The sequence below is a fragment of the Apis florea genome, unplaced genomic scaffold (assembly GCF_048593485.1).
Source record: "Apis florea isolate Af1SG1 unplaced genomic scaffold, ASM4859348v1 contig_3170_pilon, whole genome shotgun sequence".
NCBI lineage: Eukaryota > Metazoa > Arthropoda > Insecta > Hymenoptera > Apidae > Apis > Apis florea.
The window spans coordinates 226,475-249,962 of NW_028256714.1; the positions used below are offsets into that span (position 1 = coordinate 226,475).

At 41.1% G+C, this 23,488-nt stretch overlaps 4 protein-coding genes across 9 annotated transcripts in view; 1 reads left to right on the forward strand and 3 right to left on the reverse strand.

Moving 5' to 3' along the window:
- Positions 1–7,116, reverse strand: part of Best2 (bestrophin family protein) — a 37,176-nt gene extending 30,060 nt beyond the window's left edge. The window contains exon 1 of the mRNA XM_086909881.1: positions 6,704–7,116. Coding sequence (XP_086766007.1) covers positions 6,704–6,774 — 71 coding nt within the window. The 5' untranslated portion in view covers positions 6,775–7,116. The remainder of the gene's footprint in view (positions 1–6,703) is intronic.
- Positions 1–23,488, forward strand: part of LOC147657324 (uncharacterized) — a 231,195-nt gene that overhangs the window by 154,244 nt on the left and 53,463 nt on the right. The window contains exon 4 of one of the 3 annotated variants that reach the window (XM_086909900.1): positions 11,826–12,540. The exons of the other annotated variants lie outside the window; for them this stretch is intronic. Coding sequence (XP_086766026.1) covers positions 11,826–11,961 — 136 coding nt within the window. The 3' untranslated portion in view covers positions 11,962–12,540. Of the gene's footprint in view, positions 1–11,825; positions 12,541–23,488 lie in introns of those variants that run through there. 3 annotated transcript variants of the gene reach the window in all.
- LOC100866030 (L-lactate dehydrogenase) lies at positions 8,652–11,817 on the reverse strand. Its single transcript, XM_086909891.1, has 8 exons — positions 11,423–11,817; positions 10,455–10,581; positions 10,182–10,299; positions 9,917–10,090; positions 9,520–9,693; positions 9,267–9,384; positions 9,022–9,145; positions 8,652–8,912 (listed from the first exon to the last, which is right to left on the reverse strand). The coding sequence occupies exons 1-8, from the start codon at positions 11,647–11,649 to the stop codon at positions 8,745–8,747; spliced, it is 1,230 nt and encodes a 409-aa protein (XP_086766017.1). The 5' UTR covers positions 11,650–11,817; the 3' UTR covers positions 8,652–8,744.
- Positions 11,991–16,859, reverse strand: LOC100865784 (L-lactate dehydrogenase). 4 transcript variants are annotated; one of them, XM_086909892.1, is made up of 7 exons: positions 16,452–16,806; positions 15,421–15,838; positions 14,267–14,396; positions 14,032–14,175; positions 13,710–13,836; positions 13,251–13,492; positions 11,991–13,082 (listed from the first exon to the last, which is right to left on the reverse strand). In XM_086909892.1, exons 2-7 carry the CDS (start codon positions 15,723–15,725, stop codon positions 12,918–12,920), a joined length of 1,113 nt encoding a protein of 370 aa, XP_086766018.1. In that variant the 5' UTR covers positions 15,726–15,838; positions 16,452–16,806; the 3' UTR covers positions 11,991–12,917. The 4 variants fall into 4 exon arrangements, with proteins under 4 accessions (XP_086766018.1, XP_086766019.1, XP_031771761.1 ...); XM_086909893.1 differs by having other exon boundaries at positions 13,710–14,175; positions 16,452–16,859; XM_031915901.2 differs by having other exon boundaries at positions 13,710–14,175; positions 15,417–15,838; positions 16,452–16,813.

A 23,488-nucleotide genomic window follows, 5' to 3' on the forward strand; every position in this document is an offset into this window, starting at 1 on the left:
GATCATTGTGTTGTCCAAACCGTTTAAAGCGTTTTTTCAGAGTTCAAGTGATAAAGTCTTCTCGTTCGTCGAGCATCGACAGATACCCGTTTTCTATCTCGACAATGTCAACAGGAATGTGGTTTCTTTTTTTTTTTTGTTTTGTTTTTTTTTCTAAGGAGACACCGCCAGATTGTTTTTTCTTACGTCTTCGTCAGGATGGAATGACACATTCCCTGAGTCGTAGCTCAGACCATGAAAATAATTAAGCCGCGTGGCATATAGACTGGAGTTTAGACGAGCGTTATACATACCGATGAGCTTGATTGACAGTGACACAGTTACGGCTAACCTTGTATCTCGTACCGAGGTGCGAGAAATGCGTGGAAGGTACACGCGGCTATCGCGTGTGTCACTTGCCTTTGCTTGCTTTACCGTCCGCTAAACGTTTTCGTGTCAAAGATCCGAATGATTTCTTTCCTATTCGATCGATCGATCGAGAGAGAGAGAGAGAGAGAGAGAGAGAATAACGTTCCATCGATCGAGTCGAAAAGGTTAAATTTAATCGCGACAGGAGAACAATTTCGAACGATAGAGAACTATTGTACGAATTTGTTTTGGTGATTGATGAGCGTTGTGCGTTCTCGTTTTCGAGGACCTTCCTGTGTTTATTTCGTAGGAAACGTAGAATCGTATAAATACCGCAAGGTCAATTCTGAGATCGACTAAACGGTTCGTCGATATTCACGGGTTGACTCACGAACTCATCGTTCCATTTCATTATCGATTATCGCGCGGTTTGATGAATGTTGCGAGTTTCAGTATTTTTTTTTCTTAATCGTTGCATTACTTATTCCTACACGTGTGATTAAAAATAGATACAAAGAATGTTTTTTTTCCAGAGTGAGAGAGAGAGAGAGAGAATAAAACGCGTGCGAATGAAACTACTCGTTTGTGTCATATAACGGAAATAATCGACAGTGCGTTTCGATAGATGGTTCAATTTTTTTTTTTTTTTACGATGAAAAGAGAAAGAGAAAAGTTGCTCGTAGCATTTTCGAAAACGGGTGGACGGCATATCGATCGATCGGTCGACGAGATTCTCCTTCGACTTTCGGCAAAGAGAATCGTCATCGAGGCAAGAAATCGTAATCGATCGCTCGCTCTAGGCAAGATAATACCAATGCGGGCGACAAGGACGCGAGGCAACAAAACGTTGCATAACTAACGCCGGTCACGCTTCACGGAATGATGCTCCTCGTTCGCGTCCTCACTTTGGCAAATCTCTCGGTCGCTTCCTTCGTATCGATGCTTCCGTGGACGCGTGATCGACCATCGAAGGGACTTCCTTTCTCGTCTCTCTCTCTCTTTCTCTCTCTCTGTGTTCCATCGATCTTCAAATCTCGACTCGAATTTTTAACAACGATAAACAATTACAACAATTTTATTATCATCGGTGGAAGAATCTTTACGTTTGAATACATTTCCAGAAAGAGATAAGAAATAACGATATTTGGGGATATCCATATTTATATGAATCCTCGAGGAAACGTTAATAAGATGTGGAGGATCGGTAAAATGATGTTGCACATTTTCATGAAATCGGTTAATAATCGGATCGACGAGAAAACGCGCGGATGTTGATAAGATTGAAACGGCGAGAAGGAGAGAGAACGGAAAAAAAGAAAAAGGAAGGAACGAGCAGACTCCGGTCACGGTGCGCGCACGGGGATGGCTCCACATTTTAATTAGTAAACGAGCAGAGCGGAATGCCCGTCACACGTCTGTCTGTCTGCCGGTCGAACGATTATACCTCCCCATTCCGCTCATTGCGAACGAGTCGTTCGTCCCTGTGTCGTGTCGTTTAACCATCTCGTCTTCGTCGTCGTCGTCGTCTTCGTCGCGCACTTTTCTACGCGATCAAGGACCGATGGAAACTTTTCAATTGCGCGTTCGCGGAAGAGAAAACGAGTTCCGCGGCCGAAAAATTCTCGGTTTAATTTAAACGCAGACGCTCGATTTCTCGATTATCGGGATTTCGCGGGATCGAAACATAAATCGTTGGACCAAATTATTCTTCTTCACGCTTATTTAAAAAAAGATCGCCGGTCCTTGCGAGATATAGATCACTGAAAAACACAACGAACACTAGCTTGTACAGACTTTGGACTTTGGAATTATCTTCGCTTTCTTTCATTTTATTCGATCAAATCCGGAATTAATCCTACCTCACGCGAATTCTCGTGGTCGGAAGCGTATATTCACTACGTATGTGTGAACAAAAATAATTCTTTGCAACTTGTCGAAGAATCGAAGAGTCAGTCGTAATGTTAGGCAGAATTAATAAAGATTGATAAACAAAATTGCGAAAGCAGGAAAGGGAAAGATTTGAGAATGATGGAAGGCGGGAGACACTGGGTCAGCTCGCAGGTTTCTAGGCAGCTCACAGGTTTCGATAGCGACATCGCGTCCCCACGAATGCGCGCTCACGCATGTGGCACAACACCGTGGCGCGAATAGGGACGCGCGCGCACGCGCTTGGTATACTCGGTGCAGTCCGCGGAAGACAAGAGAGGTGAACGAAATGTGTGTCATACGGTGGAAGCGCGTGTGTGCGGGGCGGCCTCTCATTGTCATTCGACGTAGCGCGAATGCAACAACGTTGGCGCGGTGAACAGCGACGACGCGGTCTCGCGAAAGAAACGAAGAGAGGAAGCGTTAAATTCGCGAGGAGGAGAGGAGGCTCGTACAAACTCGGCACAAGTTGACACGACACGACACGACAGCGCGATCACACGACCGATCGAAGCACGATCCCGCCTTTTCTCCAATTCGTCCAATTTCGTTCGAGAGACAACGACCTTCGATTCCATCCTCGTAATCTTGCCGATTGTCCTCTCCATGTCGATCTCTGCTGATTTTTCGATCGAGAATTTCGATTGGTATATCTGCTTTTTTTTTTCGTCGAAAAGAAAAACGACGGACGTTCGATCTCTCCGCTCGTGTTTTTTTCACCTCGTGGTCACGCGAGGTTATCACCGAGCGAATCGCGTGAAATAGGACAGGCAACAGAGTTTCTCGAGTCCTTTTCCACAAATGGATAACCGCTACGCGGTAACGCTTTCGGAGAGTAAATGCGCGCACGATGTTGCATCGTGTGTGTATATATATATATATATATATGCTAAATTGATTTCACTCGGTTAGAAATTGTATTTTCGAGCGAGACACGGTGTGGATACGGAAGGATGGAGAGAAGAAGCGGTGAGCAGACGCGAGGAATGCGGCGGTTGAAAAGTCGATCGGAGGAAGGATCGGCGGATTTCACTTTTTCGCGAGTTTGGGAAGGAACGCGATGATCCCGCGATCGCCTCGTGAAAAGCGCGTTGTTGCTTTCACGAGTGCTGCGATTCGCTGGTCGTTCCGTTCACGCGGCGGGCCCATTTGGCGCGCGTGATCGGCGCAACGCGTTACGCGTAGCTAGGAAGCGGATTCTAAAAAAAAAAAAAAAAAAAGGAGCACGCTCGGTTTAATTTGTTTCGTGCGAGGCCCGACAACGTTTCTAATCCCGCTCGATCGGGAATCGACTTAACGACTCCTCCTCCCGTGGATGGGAGAATATATACGCGTTCGTGTACGTATATACGCGGCCTATGATTGCTATTCCGATGGAAAATTAGCCGCGATTTTCTCTCTATTCCTGGCGTATGCGCGACTCGATGTATTTATAGACTCTCGTTTCTGGACTCTCCCGGATATTTATAGATCCGCGATCGTTATGCTTTCTTTGTCTGTTGCCGACGAGGTTGGATAGGAAAGCTGATATGGACCGTTCCGGAAGACTTGCACGAGAAAAAGAACGGTTGTTGCGTGCCGGTTGCATCCAAGCCGCATGAAACGCTCTCGTATCATCGAGAATCCCCGTATCTTGGAATTGAAAAATTCCTTCTGCGCCTCGATTACTACCGCGTTTACTCTTCCCTCCTCTACTCTTTTAACTTTTATCTCGTTACGCGATATTTCTAGATTCACCGGATCCAACGACGATCCCGTTCCTCTTCATCGATACGAAATTCCTTAACTTGCACACGGATCCCACGGTTCTCGAATCTTGAAGATCGAGAGATGACTCGAATCGATCCACGATAAAATTAAAAATACGTTTATTCGTGGAAAAAGAAGAAGAAGAAGAAGAAGAAGAAGCTCGAATCTAATCGCAGAGCGTTTCGAGATGCGAGATTCCGGTGTGGAGCGGTAGTTTGCAAACTTTTCCCCGTTCGAATCGAGCGGGATATAATTTATCCACGGATCGATAATATCCAGGTGGAGGATATCGTGGTCGCGCGTGCTATCACAAAAGCGTTTTCTATTTGTGGAAGTTGCCGGTTTATTTATAGATACATAGTTGTCGGTCGCACTCTGTTAGAGCGCGTGGCGTGCGTTAGGAAAGCGAGATCTTACGTGAAAGCAGTTAAGGCCGTTTTCAAGTTGGCGCCCGAGAGAAACCGAGATTATCACCGGAGGATCCACCGACGCCGCACCTAAAGGTCGCGCAAATGTCAATAAACGAGTCTCGGCAAGGACGTTATAAATCGTGCGTTATCCCGGCTAGGAGAGATTATGCATTTTCACGAACACTCGCGACTCGGAGGAATTCGCAGCGCCTTGCGTCATCCGATTTTTTTTTTATTAATAACTCTCCGATCGATAATAGCCCAGCCTCTTTCCTTTCGAAACGAGCGAAGGAACGAATCGTGTTTATCTTTCTCTCCCTCTCCCCCCGATTCGTTTACTCGCATCGAACACCGCCGATTTCGTCGACTCGCGATCCCCTCTCCCTCCTCCGTTCCGGTTTTATCGACAATCGCGAGGAAGACGTTGTTGCTACGTCGATAACACAACCCTACGCTTGATCGAAAGTACGGTTGATCGTATTTTGATCCCTTCTTCCTCTCCTTCCGTTCTCGGAATCCTTGCTTGCGCGCCGTTGTTCAGGCCAGACAAACCCGTCTATTTAACTGTACACACGACGTCGTGCTACATCGTGTCCAAGATTTACATAAGGATCGTTGTATAACGTTGTAACTTGGCGCGCGATCTGCTCTCTCGCGCTGGCCATCCATGTCGCCCGATTCTCAGGAAACTCGTGCAAAAACCGAGTTCCTCGTGGTTTTTCCACGCGGAAATTGATCAATTTTTTTTTCTCTTTTTCTGTTTTTCTTTTCTTAGAACGCGTTTTGAATCGACGCGAAAGATCCGTCGGATAGGAAGGAAAAAGGATATAAAAAAGGATAAAGAAAAAGATTTCTTTTTTCCCCGTTAACGATTCGATTTTAACGATCGATCGCGATCGAACGGAGAATAAAAAATATCGGGATAACGTAGAAATATTGGTTCGTACGTGATCGACAACTGGAACGAAAATCTCGATCGTGTGCAGAGGTGTAGAGAACAGCGTGGCGGTATTCCACGCGTAATGCTCGCGTCGTTACGGGTAAAATCAATGTATCGACGACCTTATTTCCTTAAAACGTACTGGCAAGCGTTGACCGAGCACCATTTCTGTGCTAGCGGGTTTTACGTGCTCCGCTACTGTGATTCATATAACCGTACGTTCTGAGGGAAAAAAAATCAGGACAATTTCAGTCTCGTCCCATACCACCTCGTTTAACGTTCGCGTGACGCTCGTAAAGATCGTTACGAATCGATCCGCGAACCACGCTGAAGAGGAGGAGGGATTAAGAAAAAAGAAAAAAAAGAAAAGAAAAGAAAAAGGAGATTGGAAACGATTTATTATCGATTTTCCTTATTTCCCGCACGTGCGTTTGCAGAATCCTTGTCCAAGGACTCGATTGCTCTTTCTCTTTCTCTCTCTCTCTCTCTCCCTCTCTCTCCCTCTCCTCCTTCTCCCCTGCGCAGCCAGGCTCTAAATCGAGAACACGATACATCGAGTCGAAAGTTGAACGTTGCACAACGAACCACCGGTCGCGATATCGCAATATCTTCGTCTTACATGGCACGCCGACTATGTAAACTGTCTAGAAGCGTATGCTCCAGTATCTTGTGGAACGCTCGGCTCGGGCGCACGCGTGTCGAAAGTTTACGCCGTACATTTCGATTATTCGCGATCGCTGAAAATCACGCGGGAAACGAATCGGGCCGATCATTTTTTTTTTCTTTTTTTTTTTTTTCTTTTTTCGACGGAGAAGAACGCGCGGTGCACGCTCCTCCTCCTCCTCCTCCTCCTCCTCCTCTCCCTCTCTCTCGTGAAAAAATTAATCCACCGCGAGGAAAGTGAGAGCACAGCCTTTTCGCGTGTACGCTCGTAACGCGCCGCGTCGCGTAGTGTTTCCTACTACGAGGTACGAGGCGATAACGTCGCGACAAACAACGTCGCGTTTTCCGTTTGGATTCGAAGGGACGAAGCGCGGATAGCGCGAGCAGCAGTGGTGTTCCACCGGTGTCGAGCGGAATTTCGAGAGGACGATCCATTGTACCGGTGAACTTGTTGTTGCTAAGGCCTCGTGTAGGAAGCGGCGGTGGATTCGTTCGACCTGTCACGGTGTGTCGCGAGATCGATCGTGATCGATCGCCGATATCGCCCGTACGAGGGATATTTAATCGCGCGAACGACCGGGGAACGAAATAACGTCGATGTGGTAAAAAAAAAGAAAAAAAAAAAAAAGAAAAAGAAAAAGAGAAAAGAGAAAAAGAAAGAACTCACTTGACCAAGATCCTCCAGAAGCAGCCGAAGCTGGAGCCATTTGGCACTTCGCTCGCGTACGATATAGTCATTTCCTGCCTGACCAGGTGTACACCGTCCCTGTCGCGTTTCTATCTTCTTCCTTCGTTTTCCTCCGCCACTCCGCGTTCCTCTCTCTCCTCCTCGTTCGATTTAATTGGTAGAGCTCGCACCGTGTCGTTGGTGTTTCCGGTGGAGAAGTTTTTACACTCGCGCACATGCGGCGCGCGGGCCGCCGATTTCTTTCGTCAATCCTTGACGATCGAGGCTCGATTGACCCGGGTTCTATCGGGTGTTTCGCCTTCGGCTTACCATCGGGCAGCTTTTAACACGATTAGACGGGACCAGCTGACCGGACGGACCGACTGTCTGCTGACTGAGCTCCACTGACAGACGACAGGACCAACAGAGAATGGGGCCCGGCTACCACCTCCACCTGGGCCTCAGTGCCGTCTACGCCTGTCCGATAACCTTCCACTTTTACCCATCCCATCGGAATACTTACTTTTTTCCTTACTTTTTTAAATCTTCCATCACCATTTCCCTCGCCTTAACCGACCTATTTGTTCCAATAATATAAATCGGACTTTACCATTGACGTAAATCAATCGGGAAATTTCTCGCGCGTTAATAATCACGCGTTACCAATAATAATAATAATAATAATAATAATAATCATAATCATAATAATAATAATAATAATAATAATAATAATAATCGTCCGAATCGTACCGATTTTCCTCGCGTTTTTCTTTCTCTTTTTCGATCTTTTCGATTAAAATTCGTAGAAAGACCGCTTGGCCGCTCGTTATCGATCGATCGATCGATCGTTGGTAAAATATTTCCCTCGTAATGATTAACGATCACGATTTCTGGAGGCACGCTTTCGAGCGAATTTCTATGTACGATCGACGAAAGGATTCTTCGCGAACGAATACACGATTCACGAAGAATTCTTTAAAAATCGATGACACGCCTCGCCTTTCGAATGGATCTGCTTTCGAACCAAGTAAAAGGAGAGCGTTTCTGGCCTGGCTTCTGTTTCGCTTCTTCGCTCGATATCGTGAATGCCTTCGGCTCGGCTGTTTCCACGATCTTGGCTAGCTTGCCGATTCGTGTAGCGGCTCTATGCTTTTATATAAAGCGACATCGCTTTATATCGTAAATCCCACTTCTTTCTTCGCCGCCCCATCCCTTCGTTCCTCCGCGTCTTTGGAACGCGAGGACGAGAAGAATCGAACGATTCTCGAAATTTTTGGCGATCGTGAAATTTCTTTCCATCGTCGATTTTATTGGTTTGTATCGGGATAATATCGGGATCGGTAGATTCCTCGAAAAAGAGAACGACACTGTTTTTACGGCACTGTCGCCGTTCGAATGCCGTAACACCGCGGCTCGCCTTGCATTTGCCGAGCATTTCACCGCGACATCTCGCGGCCAGTCCCGACACTCCTCTCTCACCTTGCCGTGGCCTAGCCTGCGGCGGAATAGCGACCTTCCGATACCATCCACCGGTCATCCATCGCCTTTTTTTTTACGCGCATCGTAACAGAGAAACGCGCCCGTCCAATCTTCTCGTTCACCCTTCGATTCCACTCCGAAAAAAGCATTTCTCTTCGCCCAAGCGTTTTGTTCGATCGTATCGACGAAATTTTTCCGATCTTCTCGAAAAATATCACGTTCCAAGAGAGAGAGAGAGAGAGAGAACGTGACGTGGATAGACGCTACGTTTGCGCACGTGTTTGCCTCGTGTTTCGAAACGACAGACTTCTAATCGTGGACGAATTAGTTCGAGGAAGTGATCGATAATTCTTTTTTTTTTTTTTTTTTTTTTCTCTTCTTTTTTTCTTTTTCCTCGAAATAAATGGACGGGGAGACGTCCGGATCGAATGCCGTGTGAACGAGTAATAATCGAAAGAAGAACACAGCGTAAGCGCTTACGAGACGTGGTATATTGAACGATACTTTTTACAAAAAAAATGCATACAATTGAACGATATTCACATATTATTAAAAAGATAAATCATACAGGTTTAATACCCTTTTGAACATTGAACACAACATTAGCCGATGTCTGGAATAGTTTCTTTTCGTATTCTGTAATGCGCATCCGTACGATATTCGTGATTCCCTGTTCACCGACGCTGCAAGGTAGGGACAAAAACATTTCGTGACAAACTTCGTGATGACCCTAAAAAAAAAAAAAAACGATATCCGTTCGGACAATTTGTTTCGTTCGAAAGAAACCGTAGAAAAGCCTCGAGGAATCTTAGTGGAAAAATCGAATTTCTATTTCTAACCTGAATCAAGGTTGAAACTGGTATAACTCTCTGCGAGTTGTTGAGAATAGCTCGTACGATGTCAGCGGTAGCGAGTCCGATTGTCGTGTTGGTGTATCCCTTTAAGCATCTGACAGTGGGCCCACTGAAACCGCGAGAGGAAAGGAAAAAACCTTCTCGTTATTTATAAAGCTTCGTTTCGACCAAGCTTTCCTCGTACGATTTCGAAAGGAAAGAGAGCATAACGAGATATACATATAACTCACAGTCTGACCACTTCTTTGGAAAGTTCATACCATCTTTCCTCGTCGGTCTCGAGGCCGATATTGGGCAAAATGTCGCGAAACTGTACACCCGCGACATTCACTCCAGACCAGAGTGGAACTAGGAAACGTGAAACGGTTTTAAACGGATATCGGTCTCGCCTCCAGCCAGGATTGCGTGTATAAAATTAGATCGTGCTCGTTCGAAATTTATCGTAAATTTAGCTAGCGTGGCACGTTTTCCTCACTCACTCACCCTGACTGTCCCCGTGCTCCCCGATAATAGTTGCGTGAACCGAGCTGGCAGCTATTCCTAAACGATCGGCGATTAAGAAACGAAACCTTGCCGAATCGACGTGTGTCCCGGTTCCGATTATTCGACTGGCTGGCAATCCGCTTATTTTCCACGTTAACCACGATAAAATGTCAACTACGGAAGCAAGAACGATTCCGTTTGAATCGGTCGCGTTTGTTGTCGACGGCGTCTCGATCAAATAGATTGCGTGCGAGAAAATGTCGGCTCGGATCGAGTTCGTTTCGGGATCCCAAAAGTATCCCGAGAAATTTCGAATAACGAGAGATCCCCGAGATCTCTTCCTCTCGAGCAGTTTCCAACATTTTCCAACGAATCTTTTCTTTTTTTTCAATTCAACCTGGATTACTGACGACCAGGATCACAGCATTTGGACTGTAACCAACCAGAGTTGGTATTATGCTCTTCAGAATCTCTGAATTCCGTTGTACCAGGTCCAAGCGTGATTCGCCCTTCATTTGTCTAGCACCCGCAGCTAATATGATCACCTTCGAGTTGCTTGTGATACAGAAGTCTGAAATAACGTTCTCAGCGTTAAACGTAAACATCAAGGGACACTCTTTGTGAATAAGAACTCGTCCCACCTATTTATATACAATCGTTACCTGTGTCGAAATCTATACGCGGGCTATCTAAAAGCGCCGAGGCATGACAATAATCCATCCCTTCTCCCTCCAATTTCTTCGGGAACGCATCCACCATAGCGACATGCGCGGTAATTTTCTGCGGTAATATTCAGAAGAATTAGGAAATTCGATCGAGTCATCAATGATGATTTTTCCAACATTTTCTTCGCACGGGCGCGAATCGTTCGATAAATCGAACGAAGGAGATGAAATACGAAGGTAAGAGGGGCGGAAGGGAAGAAGCCGATTTACCTGAAAGATAAGCGAGTTGACGATAGCCACTCCAACCATACCGGATCCTACCACGGTCACTTTGTGACAACAATCTTGCACGGGTTCCGAAAACTTGCAAAGCAGCTCTTCCTTCAAACATGGTTGTCTGAAATAAGAAATTTCCGGTAAAAATGTTCAAAGATATATATCGTTCGATGTACGAAATTTTTGTCGTTGGTTTTTTTTTTTTTTCTTTTTTTTTTTCCTCTCTTCGATCGAAAATTCTGATGCAGCTTGGAAGAAAATAATTTTTTAGTTGATTAAAAAGTATAAATTGTAAAATATATTCTTCGTTAAGCGCTGATAACTTTTAAACTTTTGGAAATTTTGGGCGTTGCGAGTGATCCGATTCTGTCTATTTTTTATTTTTCATTCAACTAGACTTTTACGAAGCTCGTTCAATAATCGAAAAATGATCATAATGATTCGCGTATCTGTTCGCATAAATTTATTTTCGAAGGGGGATTTTCGAAGATTATAAAAAAAGGATAAATGGTGCACACAGATTATTCGATGTATAATAGAAATCGTTTATACCAACATATATCGTTTATTAAATTTTTCCCAGATATTCTTCACCGCGAAATTTCGAATCATTTCGCGACTTGTATATCTTGCGTTTGCGAGACGATAAAAAATAAAATTTTCTTGTTACCATTTCAAATTAATCTTAATCTGACGGACACGGGGTCCGTTGCCTAATTGAAACTTGAAATTATTTATTTTCCATTCCCATCGTTTCTCCACGTGTTGATCAGCCTGCCTCGAGTCGTTGAAAAAACACATGTTGGATCGCTGAATTTTATCAATTAATTTTTTGACGAGAGATTGAAATTGAAATTTTAAATTCGATGTATCGTCGATATCGAAGTTGGAGAACAGCGGTCAGTGGGCGAGAAGGCGTGAGGATAGATCGCGTTAGGTATATACGAAAACGGGCCGCTTACACGAAACTGACCGCTCTCTGAAAATCAGATCCAGCGTTGGCGTCCTTGCCGAAATCAGCGGACGCTACTTTCTTCTTAACGTTGCCACCGAAGATATCCTTTAATATCGTTGGTGGTAAAGTACGATTGAAATGTTTATTGGTCAGATTTCGTCTCGATATCAAGTGTATCGAACATTTTAGATACGTGGGTAGCGACAAAGATGACAGCATGCGCGACAAAACCATTGCTCACTTTCACCCGATGATTTTGTTTGATTCCCGTGATTTTTTTGTCATGGAAAATGTCACATCGCATACGGTTAATTGACGTTTCACGAAAAAGAAATCGATAGCAATCATGACACGTCTATTAAACCACCATTGTGCCGATTTGCCAATTGTTAAACAATCCATGGTTACAGAATTGCTCCAACCGAATGTACATACATCATTACGATTGATCTTGGGGTGGGAAGAAGAAGAAGAAGAAGAAGAGGAAAAAAAAAAAAAAAATTAGATAAAAAGATACAAAAATATATATCATTTTTGCTAAATTAAGATTCGAAAATATAAATTTATCACCGACATTGAAATGGTATATCAATTTATTGAAACACTGAATATATAAATACAGAAGACGATTTGTGGTGTATCTGCGATAAACGAGAAACGTTAGAAAACAATGTATTTTAAATAGATTTTATACGAAAATTTTTGCGAGGTAGGTAACGAAATTCGCTCGATATTCTCGACGAATTGCGACGAACCTTGAATCTTACGAATTTAATATTTTTCTTACAAATTTTTCTTCTATATCGTATCATGATTGATAATCGTTCACGTTTACATACTTGCGTTTCGATTTATATCGATAAAATAATCTTATCTAACGTCAAATCACATATACTATATAATACACATAATATAACTGTTACATCATATAATATGTGTGTGTGTGTATGTGTGCGTGTATAAAATATAATCAGAACATGTATAGTGTTAAATTAAATTAAATTAAATTAAATAGAATCGATAGAATTTTTTCAAATATCAATAATACGACTATAGGTAATACTTTATAGTCAAAGAACGTACACATTTTTTTTATACGTATAAAAAATCATGCTTACTGTTTGAATAACAATAACACTCAAAACGAATTTTTTTTTTTTTTGTTCTTTGTGTGAGTGAGTGTGTGTGTATGTGTGTAGAAAATATTTAATATTATTATTATAAAATTTAAATATTTTTTTTTAAAAATACAACACAGTTTTAAATCACAATTTATAAATAAATTTTAAAAAATCTCGTCAACTTACAAATATAAGTTAAACAGATAATGTAATGCAAATGTACAAAATAAATGTAAATGTAAAACGAGTAAATGTAATGTAGAAACAAAATGTGTTTTTAAAAAACAATAGTTTGCACGTATAAATACGCGTAAAATTGAATCAACAAACGATGAACGGATTTAGAGAGTGAAAGTTGTTATTCACGAGACGCGAATTTACTTATAAATTCAAATCTTTTTGCACTTCGTATATCGTCTGAGCCGATTTTTGCAGAAGCTGCGTCTCCTTCTCCGTTAAGCTTTGTTGAATGATAGTGTTGACACCGTTTTCGCCCAATGTGCAGGGCAACGACAGGAACACGTCATCTTTGATTCCATGAATACCCTGGGAAAAAAAACCAATTTCGTATTTCGCATTGGCCAATTAACGAGGAAACAATTTTTTCAAACATGTCTAACAAAAAATTGTGGTTACTTTGTAATATTCCGCCGTGTGTTCACGGGAATATCACGCGTTAATTTATCGCAAGAATCGAACGAGTTATCGACTTACGGTAACCAGGGTGGCTACGGCATGAACTTGTTGCGTGTTTCGCAATATGGAAGAGACGATTTGGGCAGCGCTCAGGCCAATCGCCCACGATGTGTAACCCTTTAGCTTGATAACTTCGTAAGCGGATCCAACGACTTTTTTATACAACTCGTTCCAATTTTCCTTGTCGTATTCTGTGCCAACAGTTTCGTCCAGATCGCGCAATCTCACTCCGGCGATGTTCACTTCCGACCATACCGGTACTGCGAAAAGAACGCGCAACATATAGATGCTTCACTGGTTCGCGTGGATTTACACAAAACAAATTTCATTCAAAAGTCACGATGATCGAATCCGCGATTCCCTTATCACGGATAATCGATCATCATCACAGTTGCACGCGTAAATAATTAGAAAAGAAAAATGAAGTTTGAAGAATAAACTTTTGGGGGAGGGGGGGAGAGGAGGATATGAACGTACCGCACGAGTCTCCGTGCTCCCCGATCATCCAACCGTGGCACGATGTAGGGGCGACATTCAGTTTCTCCGACAAGAGAAAGCGGAATCGGGCCGAGTCCAAATTGGTCCCACTTCCTATCACTTGATTCTGCGGAAGGCCGGAAAGTTTCCACGCAACGTAGGTAAGAATATCGACCGGGTTCGAGACGATAAGAAGGATCGTGTTCGGGCTATATTTCACCAACTCGGGAATAATCTTTTTGAAAATATCTGTATTTCTTTGAACGAGATCCAGCCTCGTCTCGCCTTCCTTTTGACGAGCACCGGCTGTCACTATGCACACCTTCGAATTCGCCGTGACAGAGTAATCCGTGCTCCCGCTGATTTTTGCGTTCTTCAAGAATGAACTGCCATGCTGTAGATCCAACATCTCTCCCTTCAGTTTGTCCTCCTGCATATCCACCAGCGCCACGTCGCTCGAAATATTCTGCGATAATGCGTGGAAAAGATTGGACGAAAAATGAGATTTTTCAATTTTGAATGTATATATATAAGGAGAAAAATAAGAAAAAACTTACTTTTGTCAAAAGACTGATGGTACAAGCCATACCGACGTTACCTACACCGACCACGGTGACTTTTTGCGTACTCGTGGGAACCGGATCCATCACTGTATTCAACAATTTACTTCTCAATGTTGCCATTACTCTATATACAATTGAATAAGATCGTTTAATTTAAGCATTTTATTTCATTCGTCTCTAAATAATCTTTTCGCTAAATCCCGTACGTCGGAAGGAGGAAGGTCAAAAAGGTCACGGAGAACGTTTACGTTAATTTTCGCGATAATTTTCCATATTTACTTGTGAATTTTTCAAACACGAATATTCCACGAAAATCTGGATAAGTTTCCGTGTACTTTTCGAATTTTATTAATTATTCGACAGAAAGAAAATAAAAGGATAACGACAATATATATATATATATACATAGATTGATCATAGAGTGATAGAAAGATAGAAAGAAAACATCGTTACTATCTACTGTATATCAAACAAACCAGAAATGAAATTTTTTTGCAACTTTTTTTTCGCTTTAACGAAAAATTAAAAAAGCAAAAAAATTTCGTTAGTTTGTAAAGTTACTTGATTGTATCGCACTCGTATACGAATGAAACGTTAATAATACAATGTGAGTAATACGCAAGCTCGTAAGATGCCACTAGCAGTACGTTAACCGGTGTTCGATAGATGCGCGCTACGAGAGTGCGGATTACGTACAAAGCAACAACTATTCGAATAAATCAAATTCAAATTCAAACTGCGAAAAAAACAACACAGAGAGAAGAAAAGATTGGAATAGCCATCACCGAAAAAAACATTAGCAAGATGAGGTTACAAAATATATTAAATGAAACACAATTAAATCGAATAATTCTCGTAATTGTCTTGACCCAATTACTTCTATGGGTACTTCCACATGGTTTAACACGGTTCATCCTTATATGTCGCGTTTATACACACTTGTGGTTTCGAACCGATCGATGAAGAACAATTCTGTCGAATTCTGGAATCGCGACGCGATTGTAACGAAAAAAAAAAAAAAAAAAAAAAGAAAGAAAGAAAAAAAAAGGTATGTACACTAACCTCATGATTGCTTTAAGAAAAATACAAGTACAAAGCAAAGAAAGAGAATGAAGCAAGCACCAAATTTATTTGGACGGTTTACCAGCCGTTCTTTCTTCCGCTCCGTACGACAGCTCCCAGCTTTCTGTTTGCTAAGGTGACCTTGTCCCCGCTTTTTATACCTCTCATAGCATTCAACCATATTGGGGTCTGGCAAAATCGAGGATTTGGCCAAGTATTGTCGGAACGATAAAATGTGCGTTCGGTTTTCCGACAAATTTTCACCATGACCCCATAACACGTGCCGATAGTACTTGTACACATGCCGCATGGATGTTATTTCGAATCCATAATCGGTAATGCATAACCTGGGTGGCGATGCACGCCGAAGCACGTACGTCGCGGTATACATTTTCGAAACTGCGATGTTGCGCACGCGTAAAATGACGCAACGTGCGTTCCCTTCCGTGAAATAAAGAACGTTTATCGATCTGTGCTGTACTTTCTTTTCGATCCCCACTGTGCCTGTCAACAAAAATCAGCCCGCAGGATGAGTTTCGGTGGGACTAAAAATACATTCTACGATTGGGGTTCGTGGAATGCTAGTTAAACGCTGGATACAACCATGTTTTATTTCGACCGAGTTAAATTTATCCTATCCTACTCGATCGAGTTTTATAATAATTTTTTAAAAGGGAAATTAATTTCGAACAGATTTTTTTTCTCCGAATTTCTTAATCGATTTATTAAATTTTTAATAAAAGAAGGAATTTTTAAAACTATTCCAAATCGTTATTAATCGTCAATTTTTTTTTTAATTTTTTTTCCCCTTTTTTTATTTAAATTTTGAGAAAACTCGTTTGAGTATTGTGATTTTTGTTAAAATTTGTACAAAATTTGTAAAAATGATTCTTATATAGGAAGATCTGTATCTTATATTCTTATATATATATGGGGATCGTGATATCTAACGGATTAATTAATATAATTTAATTTCGTGTCATTTGCATGCGTGATTCATGCAACAAGAATTTTTAATTTTTTTTTTTTTTTCATTGTCCGTTAATAGATAATGCAAAGAGTGATATCATTTTGGAACGATTATGATATAGTCTTAATTGGTGTGGAATTTACATACCAGTTGAATTAAATGACCATTACTGAATCGTATCGGATAACCTCTCTACAGCAAAATATCTTCCGAAAGAAAGGAGAAAAATTATCGATCGATATATTTTTCACCAATTCATCTGCGAAATTAGATCCAATTCAAAGGAGTGACTTTTAAATTTTTACAGATGTGTGAACGGTTATGTGATTCGATAGATTTATATTTCGATGACGCGATGTACACGTTTGTGTGCTACGAAGAAAAAAGATATCAAATTATCGTTGCAAATCTGCAACGACATTGCGTGCATTTAGCCTTTGTTTCATACTTTCATTTTTTTTCCCCCCCAATACGTTTATATTCGATATATTGGATACAGAATAAAAAAAAAATGAAAAATTACATTTCTTTCTTCAAGAAACAATAGAAAGTTTATATATACATGTATATGTATAAATATATAACTTATTAACATAGTTATCGATGATGAACGAACATTGTAGAATTGAAGAAAATATACATCGTGATTGGCTGATAAAAAAAAATTCAATTGTATTATCCAAATTTTGTCCAATATTATCTGACGCAATCGAATAATCTCGTCGATAACATTTCGTAACGCACGCTTCCCGGTAACGAATGATATTTCGTCTGAATCATAATTCAGGAATACCGCGACAAAGAATGCATTCGAGAATGACGCAACGAAACTATGCTTCTACGTGATCACAGACATCTTTTCATCGTCCCGCTCTTTTGCTCTTGCGATCATTCTCCTTCTTCTTCTCGCGTAAACCTAATATACGTGCGTTAATCGGCGAAAAAACGCGAGATACGAGTTATTGTTTGAATTAGATGCAATTTTTAAATATACATCTTTTTGAAAGGATATATTTATTGTTCTTCCACTCTGTTGACCGTACACACGTGCACGTATATATACTTTTATGTTAAGAAGAATCGTAATTTATTTTTACAATGTTCGTTAAAGCTTAGTAAGAGGAAGTTTACTATATCCCTAAGAAAAAGTGTAAAACGTGTAATATATATCGTTTCCTAGTTTTGTGTTTATATTAAACCGATTTTTATCTTAAACCTTCGATTTCTTCCACGTTTTATCGTAATCTAATAGGAAATAGACGGGATGAAAGGTTATTAAACACAAAGGTACTGCGTTTTTGCAATTGCTTTTTATACGCTTGGCATGGAAGGGGAGGGAAAAAAAGTGCTCGTGGATGAAATTGACGCTCTCTGAATAACGGAGCCGCCATCCCGTAATTACAACCATTTATATCGCCATAGCTGGCGCGTTTCATTCCCTGTATACGGGCGAATAAACCGAAGAGAAATTTAATAGAAAAGCCGAGCTTTTGAATTTGCTTCACGCGCTTGGTATTTTTATTCTTTTTACGGTGTGAAAGTTAAATTGGCAATGCATAACTGTTATGTCATCGAACGTATAGTATAGTTGCATAATCCTTCGTATCAAGCGATGGGCCATACAATGATCGAGTAGGAGTAGTCAGAGATTAGATATGATAATTGTTAAAAATAGGTGCCAAAAATTGGATAAAGTGATTAATGGAATAATGGATTATATAGCGTTGCATTAAATCTTGAAAATGGGTTATAACTAAGTTAAGATTGTTTGAAAGTAATTAGAATTCTTTAAGTAATTAGAAATTATATTTTGTTTAATCGTCCACTGTATTTACAAAAGAAAAAGCGATAGCGGGGGAATTATGATCGATGTTTACAACTCGACATATTTTCAAAGAGGTAATTCGAGATTTATGAAATACAATTAAAATTTATTTATTGCAAAAATTTATTCGATGCTTCTATATTCTTGGAAAGATGCGATCGAAAACACAGTTCTTTAAAGTTCTCACCCTTCTATCTTTTTCATCCCCTCATCTTCTGACTTGAACAGATTTACGATTAGTATCATCAAACGGGTTCAATTCCGTTAGAATTCTGATCTACAAATACGCTTTTTCCTTCAATTTGCTTTTCACCGATTGCGTTGAATCGATCGATCGACATCATCTGTTCCACCATTCGACTCCATCTCGATTATTATGCCAATAATTCCTGGAAAAATTTCTCAACTATGATGAAAATGTTGATGCTTGGAGTCGTGCCGCGTGGGGTAGGGAGGCGTAAATTTGTTGAATTTTTCCATTTTTCCATTTGTTCAAAACTTATTTATATATTTCTAGCAGAACTGCGAAGCTATTTAAAATTCATTTATTTAATTACTTAGGAATTTATTACGAGTGTAATACGATGATAATCGGGTACGAAACTAATTTAGTGGGAATTTTTTATTGATTTTTAAAATAATAAAGGTTAGTCAATTTGTGAACAATAGATCGTTTGATTATTATACGTTTAACTTTGCCATAAAATACGCAGTTAAACATCAACTTTCTTAATGATATATTAAAATTGCATCATCGTGCGTCTATCATTCACTGCGACAAAGCCGATGTAACGTTTTTAAATACCAACAATTGGTATAATAAATAAAAATAATTCCTTTAAACAGGTTATATATGAAAATATAATCGACCAAGTTGGAAAAGAAATTAGGATATTCTCGAGAATAATATTTTCAAACAACTTACCGCATAAGTATAACTTTAACTCGGTTTACTTAGGCAGAAACGAAATCTCCATATCAAGATTCTTGAAAAATTATCACACAGATCATCTATGTGAACGTATATAATCTAGACGATTATATTACCTTCGTCTAATTGTCTCTTCCCCTACGGCTATCGATCGTACAGGCTCAACAACTAATCCGCAATCAAAAGAGCGGTGGTCGTAAGACTACGTTTTTATCTCTTTCAAATTCAAATTATTACATCTAAATATCTTTAAATATATAGTTTATCTTCTTTCCGCGATTCGATAATCTCACGTTTCATCTCATTTTGTAAAATTTTATTTCGAATAATTCTACGATTATCTCCTTAGAAAAATAGCGAAACAAAATTCCTTCCAATCGACTGTAATAACGTTACATTTTATCGCGACTATTTTACAACGTGATGACACGGCTAATTAATGGAGAGTCCGTCTAACGATTTCCATTACATTTCGTTAAATCGCGATAAATCAATCGTTCAATTAACTCAGATTCGAAGGAATAATACGAATATTTTTTTTTTTTTGTTGAACCGCCATAAATCGAAAAATCGAACTTTGTAAATCTTGCCGGATTCGCCGATTGCTAATTACGTCTCGAGATCCATCGAACCGCCGAGATCTCGATTAATTGCGTGCCGCGTCGAACAAATTGTAAAAGTTTTCTTTTTTTTTTTTTTTTTTTTTTCGAACGTACGCACTTACAAATGTTTGCCATCGGATACCCCGCCGCAACCGTTCATTTCGCCGCAACGAGCGAACAAGGGGAAGAAGGGGAGGGAAAAAAAGAAGCAGCCGTTTCAATTTTAAAAGGGCAAATACAAATTGCCCCTGCGTATAATCTCTCGCGGAACAACTTGGGCGGAGGTCGTACGTAATGTTACGTTTTTTGTCCAAGATCCGGATTTGCCTCTGAGAATATTTTCTTGGCCGCGCAACACGTGTTGGTAACCGAAGCGAACTTTTATTCGGATTATTACTTCTAATCGGCCGAGTTTATCCGAGCTTGTGAAAGATTTTTAACAAAGTTACGAAATTAATTGAAATGGTATTCCTTGAAATATTTTCTTTTTCTTTGCGAAACAGCCGTTTTAATTTTAATCTAATTTCGTCGTACACAAACATGGCCAATGAATCTTCTTTGGAAAACTTTGGAACGACTTGTTTCGATAATGAAATCGCTCGAATAATTTTAATTATTAAAACGTATCGATCAACGCACGTATATCGAGGGATGGACGATTCGATAACAGAATCGCTCGAAGGTTTTTTTTAAGTAATTCGTTACATTTTTGATAGATGAAAAGTAGTTCAATTTCTTCATAACCGAATCGCCGTAGGATCGAATAATTTTAACATTTTGCAACTCGATTTAATATCGACGAGAGTAAAATAAACGCGATTACGTATAATCACCATCGTGCTGCAACACTTGCAACCATTACCTTATTACATTCCACGTTACGTTCATCCATTATACGCGGGTGGTCGTAGGCCGGTGAACCGCAGCGTTAAAAGATGCATTCACGCGTGCAAAAAAAAATAAAGAACTAGGAGAGGAAGAGAAAGAACGTAAGTGGCCGAACTCGACGAGTGATTCCCTCTCCGTGACTATAAATAAGTGCAGGTGGGACGAGTTCTCTCGCTCGTAAATCTGAAATCGGGGCATAATCGACGTGCAAACTGGAATCTGGCCTTCTCGCGTCCATTCTCTCGCGTTATACCGTCGATAAGGCGGGATCCGACCAGTCCACGATCGGTAATCCAGAATCCTGTAATAAATCAGCCGCGCAGTCAATAGCCACATCGCATGCATCGGTATCGCGCGAACAAATTATTCCGCTTCGAATTACTACCCCTAACCTTATCATCTTAGCCGCGATTCACCTCAGAGACGGTAATTTGGCGGGCATGCGATCATCAGCGATCCACGACTGGTTATAAACATTGTTGTCCGAATTAATAAAGTATCGGATACGATAATCGAGCGAAGGAAACGTACTTATTTATGGGAGGAACGTTATCGATTAGCCGATGGAAAGAGATAGACTCGCACGAGCGGCGGGATATCGAGTTGATAATTGAAAAAACAACGGGTTGATACGATAGATTTGTTTTGATGAAGAAATATTAAAGTACGATTATGAACAATCTACGTTATCTTGTTACATTATCTTGAGACTTTAGCAATAGGTTTTTGTCCATCGTTGTAAAGTTCGATGACACGACGAAGATAAAAGAGTTTAGCAACTCTATTTTTGCGTTTCTTGATCGATTAAAGGCAAGAACAGAAACATTTTCCCCTACATTCGAACGATTATTTTCGCGACCGATTTTAATCTTTTTCTGCTATTTCGATGGATCACGATCCAAACACGGTCACGTATCGTATTAAGGGATCCGCAACCGCGTTCATCTCGTACCTACGATACATTATTGCCGTGTAGATAATTACGGACGTGTATATCCGTAAGAATTCGATTAGTCTTTTCTTTTATTTTTTTCCAAGTACTTTCCAAGCGATTGCACGTAGATGGCGGTATGCTATTTCGCGTGATACGATTCTGTGATTAAAAAAATTGGATCGTATTTAAAAATTAACGTTAGATATTCGAATCGATTGAAAATAAAGATTCTTCTTTTATCATATCTGGTATATCAACGTATCGCGTCGTCGTGTCTTTGGATAGTTGGATCCGAGAGCAAGGGATGCGAATCTATTTATGGATACGAAAAGGTTCGATCTATAAATCTTAATTAATCTCGCGGCTCAGAGAGAATCGGGCCTCGAAGGTGTCCAGATTAAAAAGTATCGCGAATAATTTTCCGCGTTTTATCTCGCGAACAAGTGTGAACGAGAAACGAGTTTTTGCGGAGCGAAACGCAGTTTCGGACAATTGGACGGTACTGGCGTGATTTCCTCCCATTAATCTTCGCTCGACAATTAACCGGGTACAAGGCTATTAATTACAATCAACGTTATCTCCCGCCCGATGGGAAACCACCGAATGGCAAACCATCGCCCATTCCACGTTCAGCGGCTCGACTCGATCTACAATTTCAACAATTTTCTATAGGAGCGAATGCCTCGATAAGAGCGAGCGCTGGAGAAAGCTGGAAACGAAAACGAAAGAGGAGAGAAAGGTTCATCTCTGGTAATTGATTCTCGTTCTATCCGATAGATGCCGTGGTTATAAAGATTTTTCTCAAGAATTCTTTTTCGCGCCAATTCGTAGAGATTCCCTAAAATCGAGCAATCCTTTCGAGACGAAATATCAAACGTTTAATCATATTACGATGTTTGTCAACGAGCATGGCAAGAATCCGAGCAAATGTGACGTGTATTACGGAGCAACGACCTCTTTAGATTCTTTTCCATCGAAGGCACCGATTTTTCCCCGTGTCGAGTGGACACGGATCGATCGGATATCGTCGAAGAGATTTTTAAAAAATTTAAACGAAAGGGATGGAAGGAAAAGGAACGCTCGTGCAACGCTCGCCAAATTTATTCCACGTAAACGAGAACGAAATCTTCCTTACCTTCTTTCTTTGCCCTCCTCTTTCGGGGGGATTAGTCACGCGCGTGGAAGGGGTGCGGCGATTGATTCACGGTCCCGCTTGGCGAGCGCAGGGAATCAGGACGGATAAGGTGGTAAAAAGCGGTGGTAAGAAGAAGCGAGGAGAGGAAGAAAGTCGGAGGAAGGTCTGAATGCGCTACTCCCCTCCCTCCCCGTGGAGAGAGATCGGAATACGGGTCGGTTGATTAGCAGATATCTTAATTACCGATTGGCCGCGCGGACTAATTAAATCGTAACTCAATCAAGGGGCGACCCTCGTCGTCGCACCGCTCCTCCATCCGTGTTTCACCGCTTTAAGAAGAATGCCTCCGATCCGAGCGCATCGGATATTGCGCCGAGACAGGCAGGCGGCTCTCCTTTTTTTTTTCCGTTCGTTCGAATCGGAAGGCAAAAATCGAGAAGAGGGTAATCGATTTTTCATTTTTCACGGAATATTTTCCTTCGAGAGAATAGCAAAGGAAGGAAACGAAACGAAAAGTTAGATCGGGTCGCGCGATATAAATTTGAGAAAAATGGGGATTGAACGGAGAAGAGGACGAAGACGTTATTAGCGTGGCTTCCACCAGCCACAGGACATTCGTTAGCACGGATAACGAATCGCCGTGCTCCTGTCGCGCGACGAAAAGAATCGGGCGGTGGTGGTTGGTTGTCGTCGCGACGGCAACGAGTCCGCGGTTATAACACAGGCTCTCCTCTCTCGGCCGAAACGAGGGGGCCATTAAAAGCAGCGGGTATCCCGGCCCGGCTCCGTTTCACGCGCTTTTTCCAACCTTAGTTAGCCGGTTGCTCGACGAAATTTCGACTCCGTAATCGTGGTAATGAATCACCGGC

Excerpts from the sequence above, each read along its gene's own strand:
- LOC100866030 (XM_086909891.1), bottom strand. The coding sequence starts at position 11,649 with ATGGTTTTGTCGCGCATGCTGTCATCTTTGTCGCTACCCACGTATCTA. Across the intron at positions 10,582-11,422 it reads CAGAGAGCGGTCAGTTTCGT|ACAACCATGTTTGAAGGAAG; the intron begins GTAAGCGGCCCG and ends TTCTTATTTCAG. Across the intron at positions 9,694-9,916 it reads CCTGGTCGTCAGTAATCCAG|TTGACATTTTATCGTGGTTA; the intron begins GTTGAATTGAAA and ends TTGCTTCCGTAG.
- LOC100865784 (XM_086909893.1), bottom strand. The coding sequence starts at position 15,725 with ATGTATACCGCGACGTACGTGCTTCGGCGTGCATCGCCACCCAGGTTA. Across the intron at positions 14,176-14,266 it reads CCATCAGTCTTTTGACAAAA|AATATTTCGAGCGACGTGGC; the intron begins GTAAGTTTTTTC and ends GCATTATCGCAG. Across the intron at positions 13,083-13,250 it reads CCGTAGCCACCCTGGTTACC|GGTATTCATGGAATCAAAGA; the intron begins GTAAGTCGATAA and ends TTTTTTTCCCAG.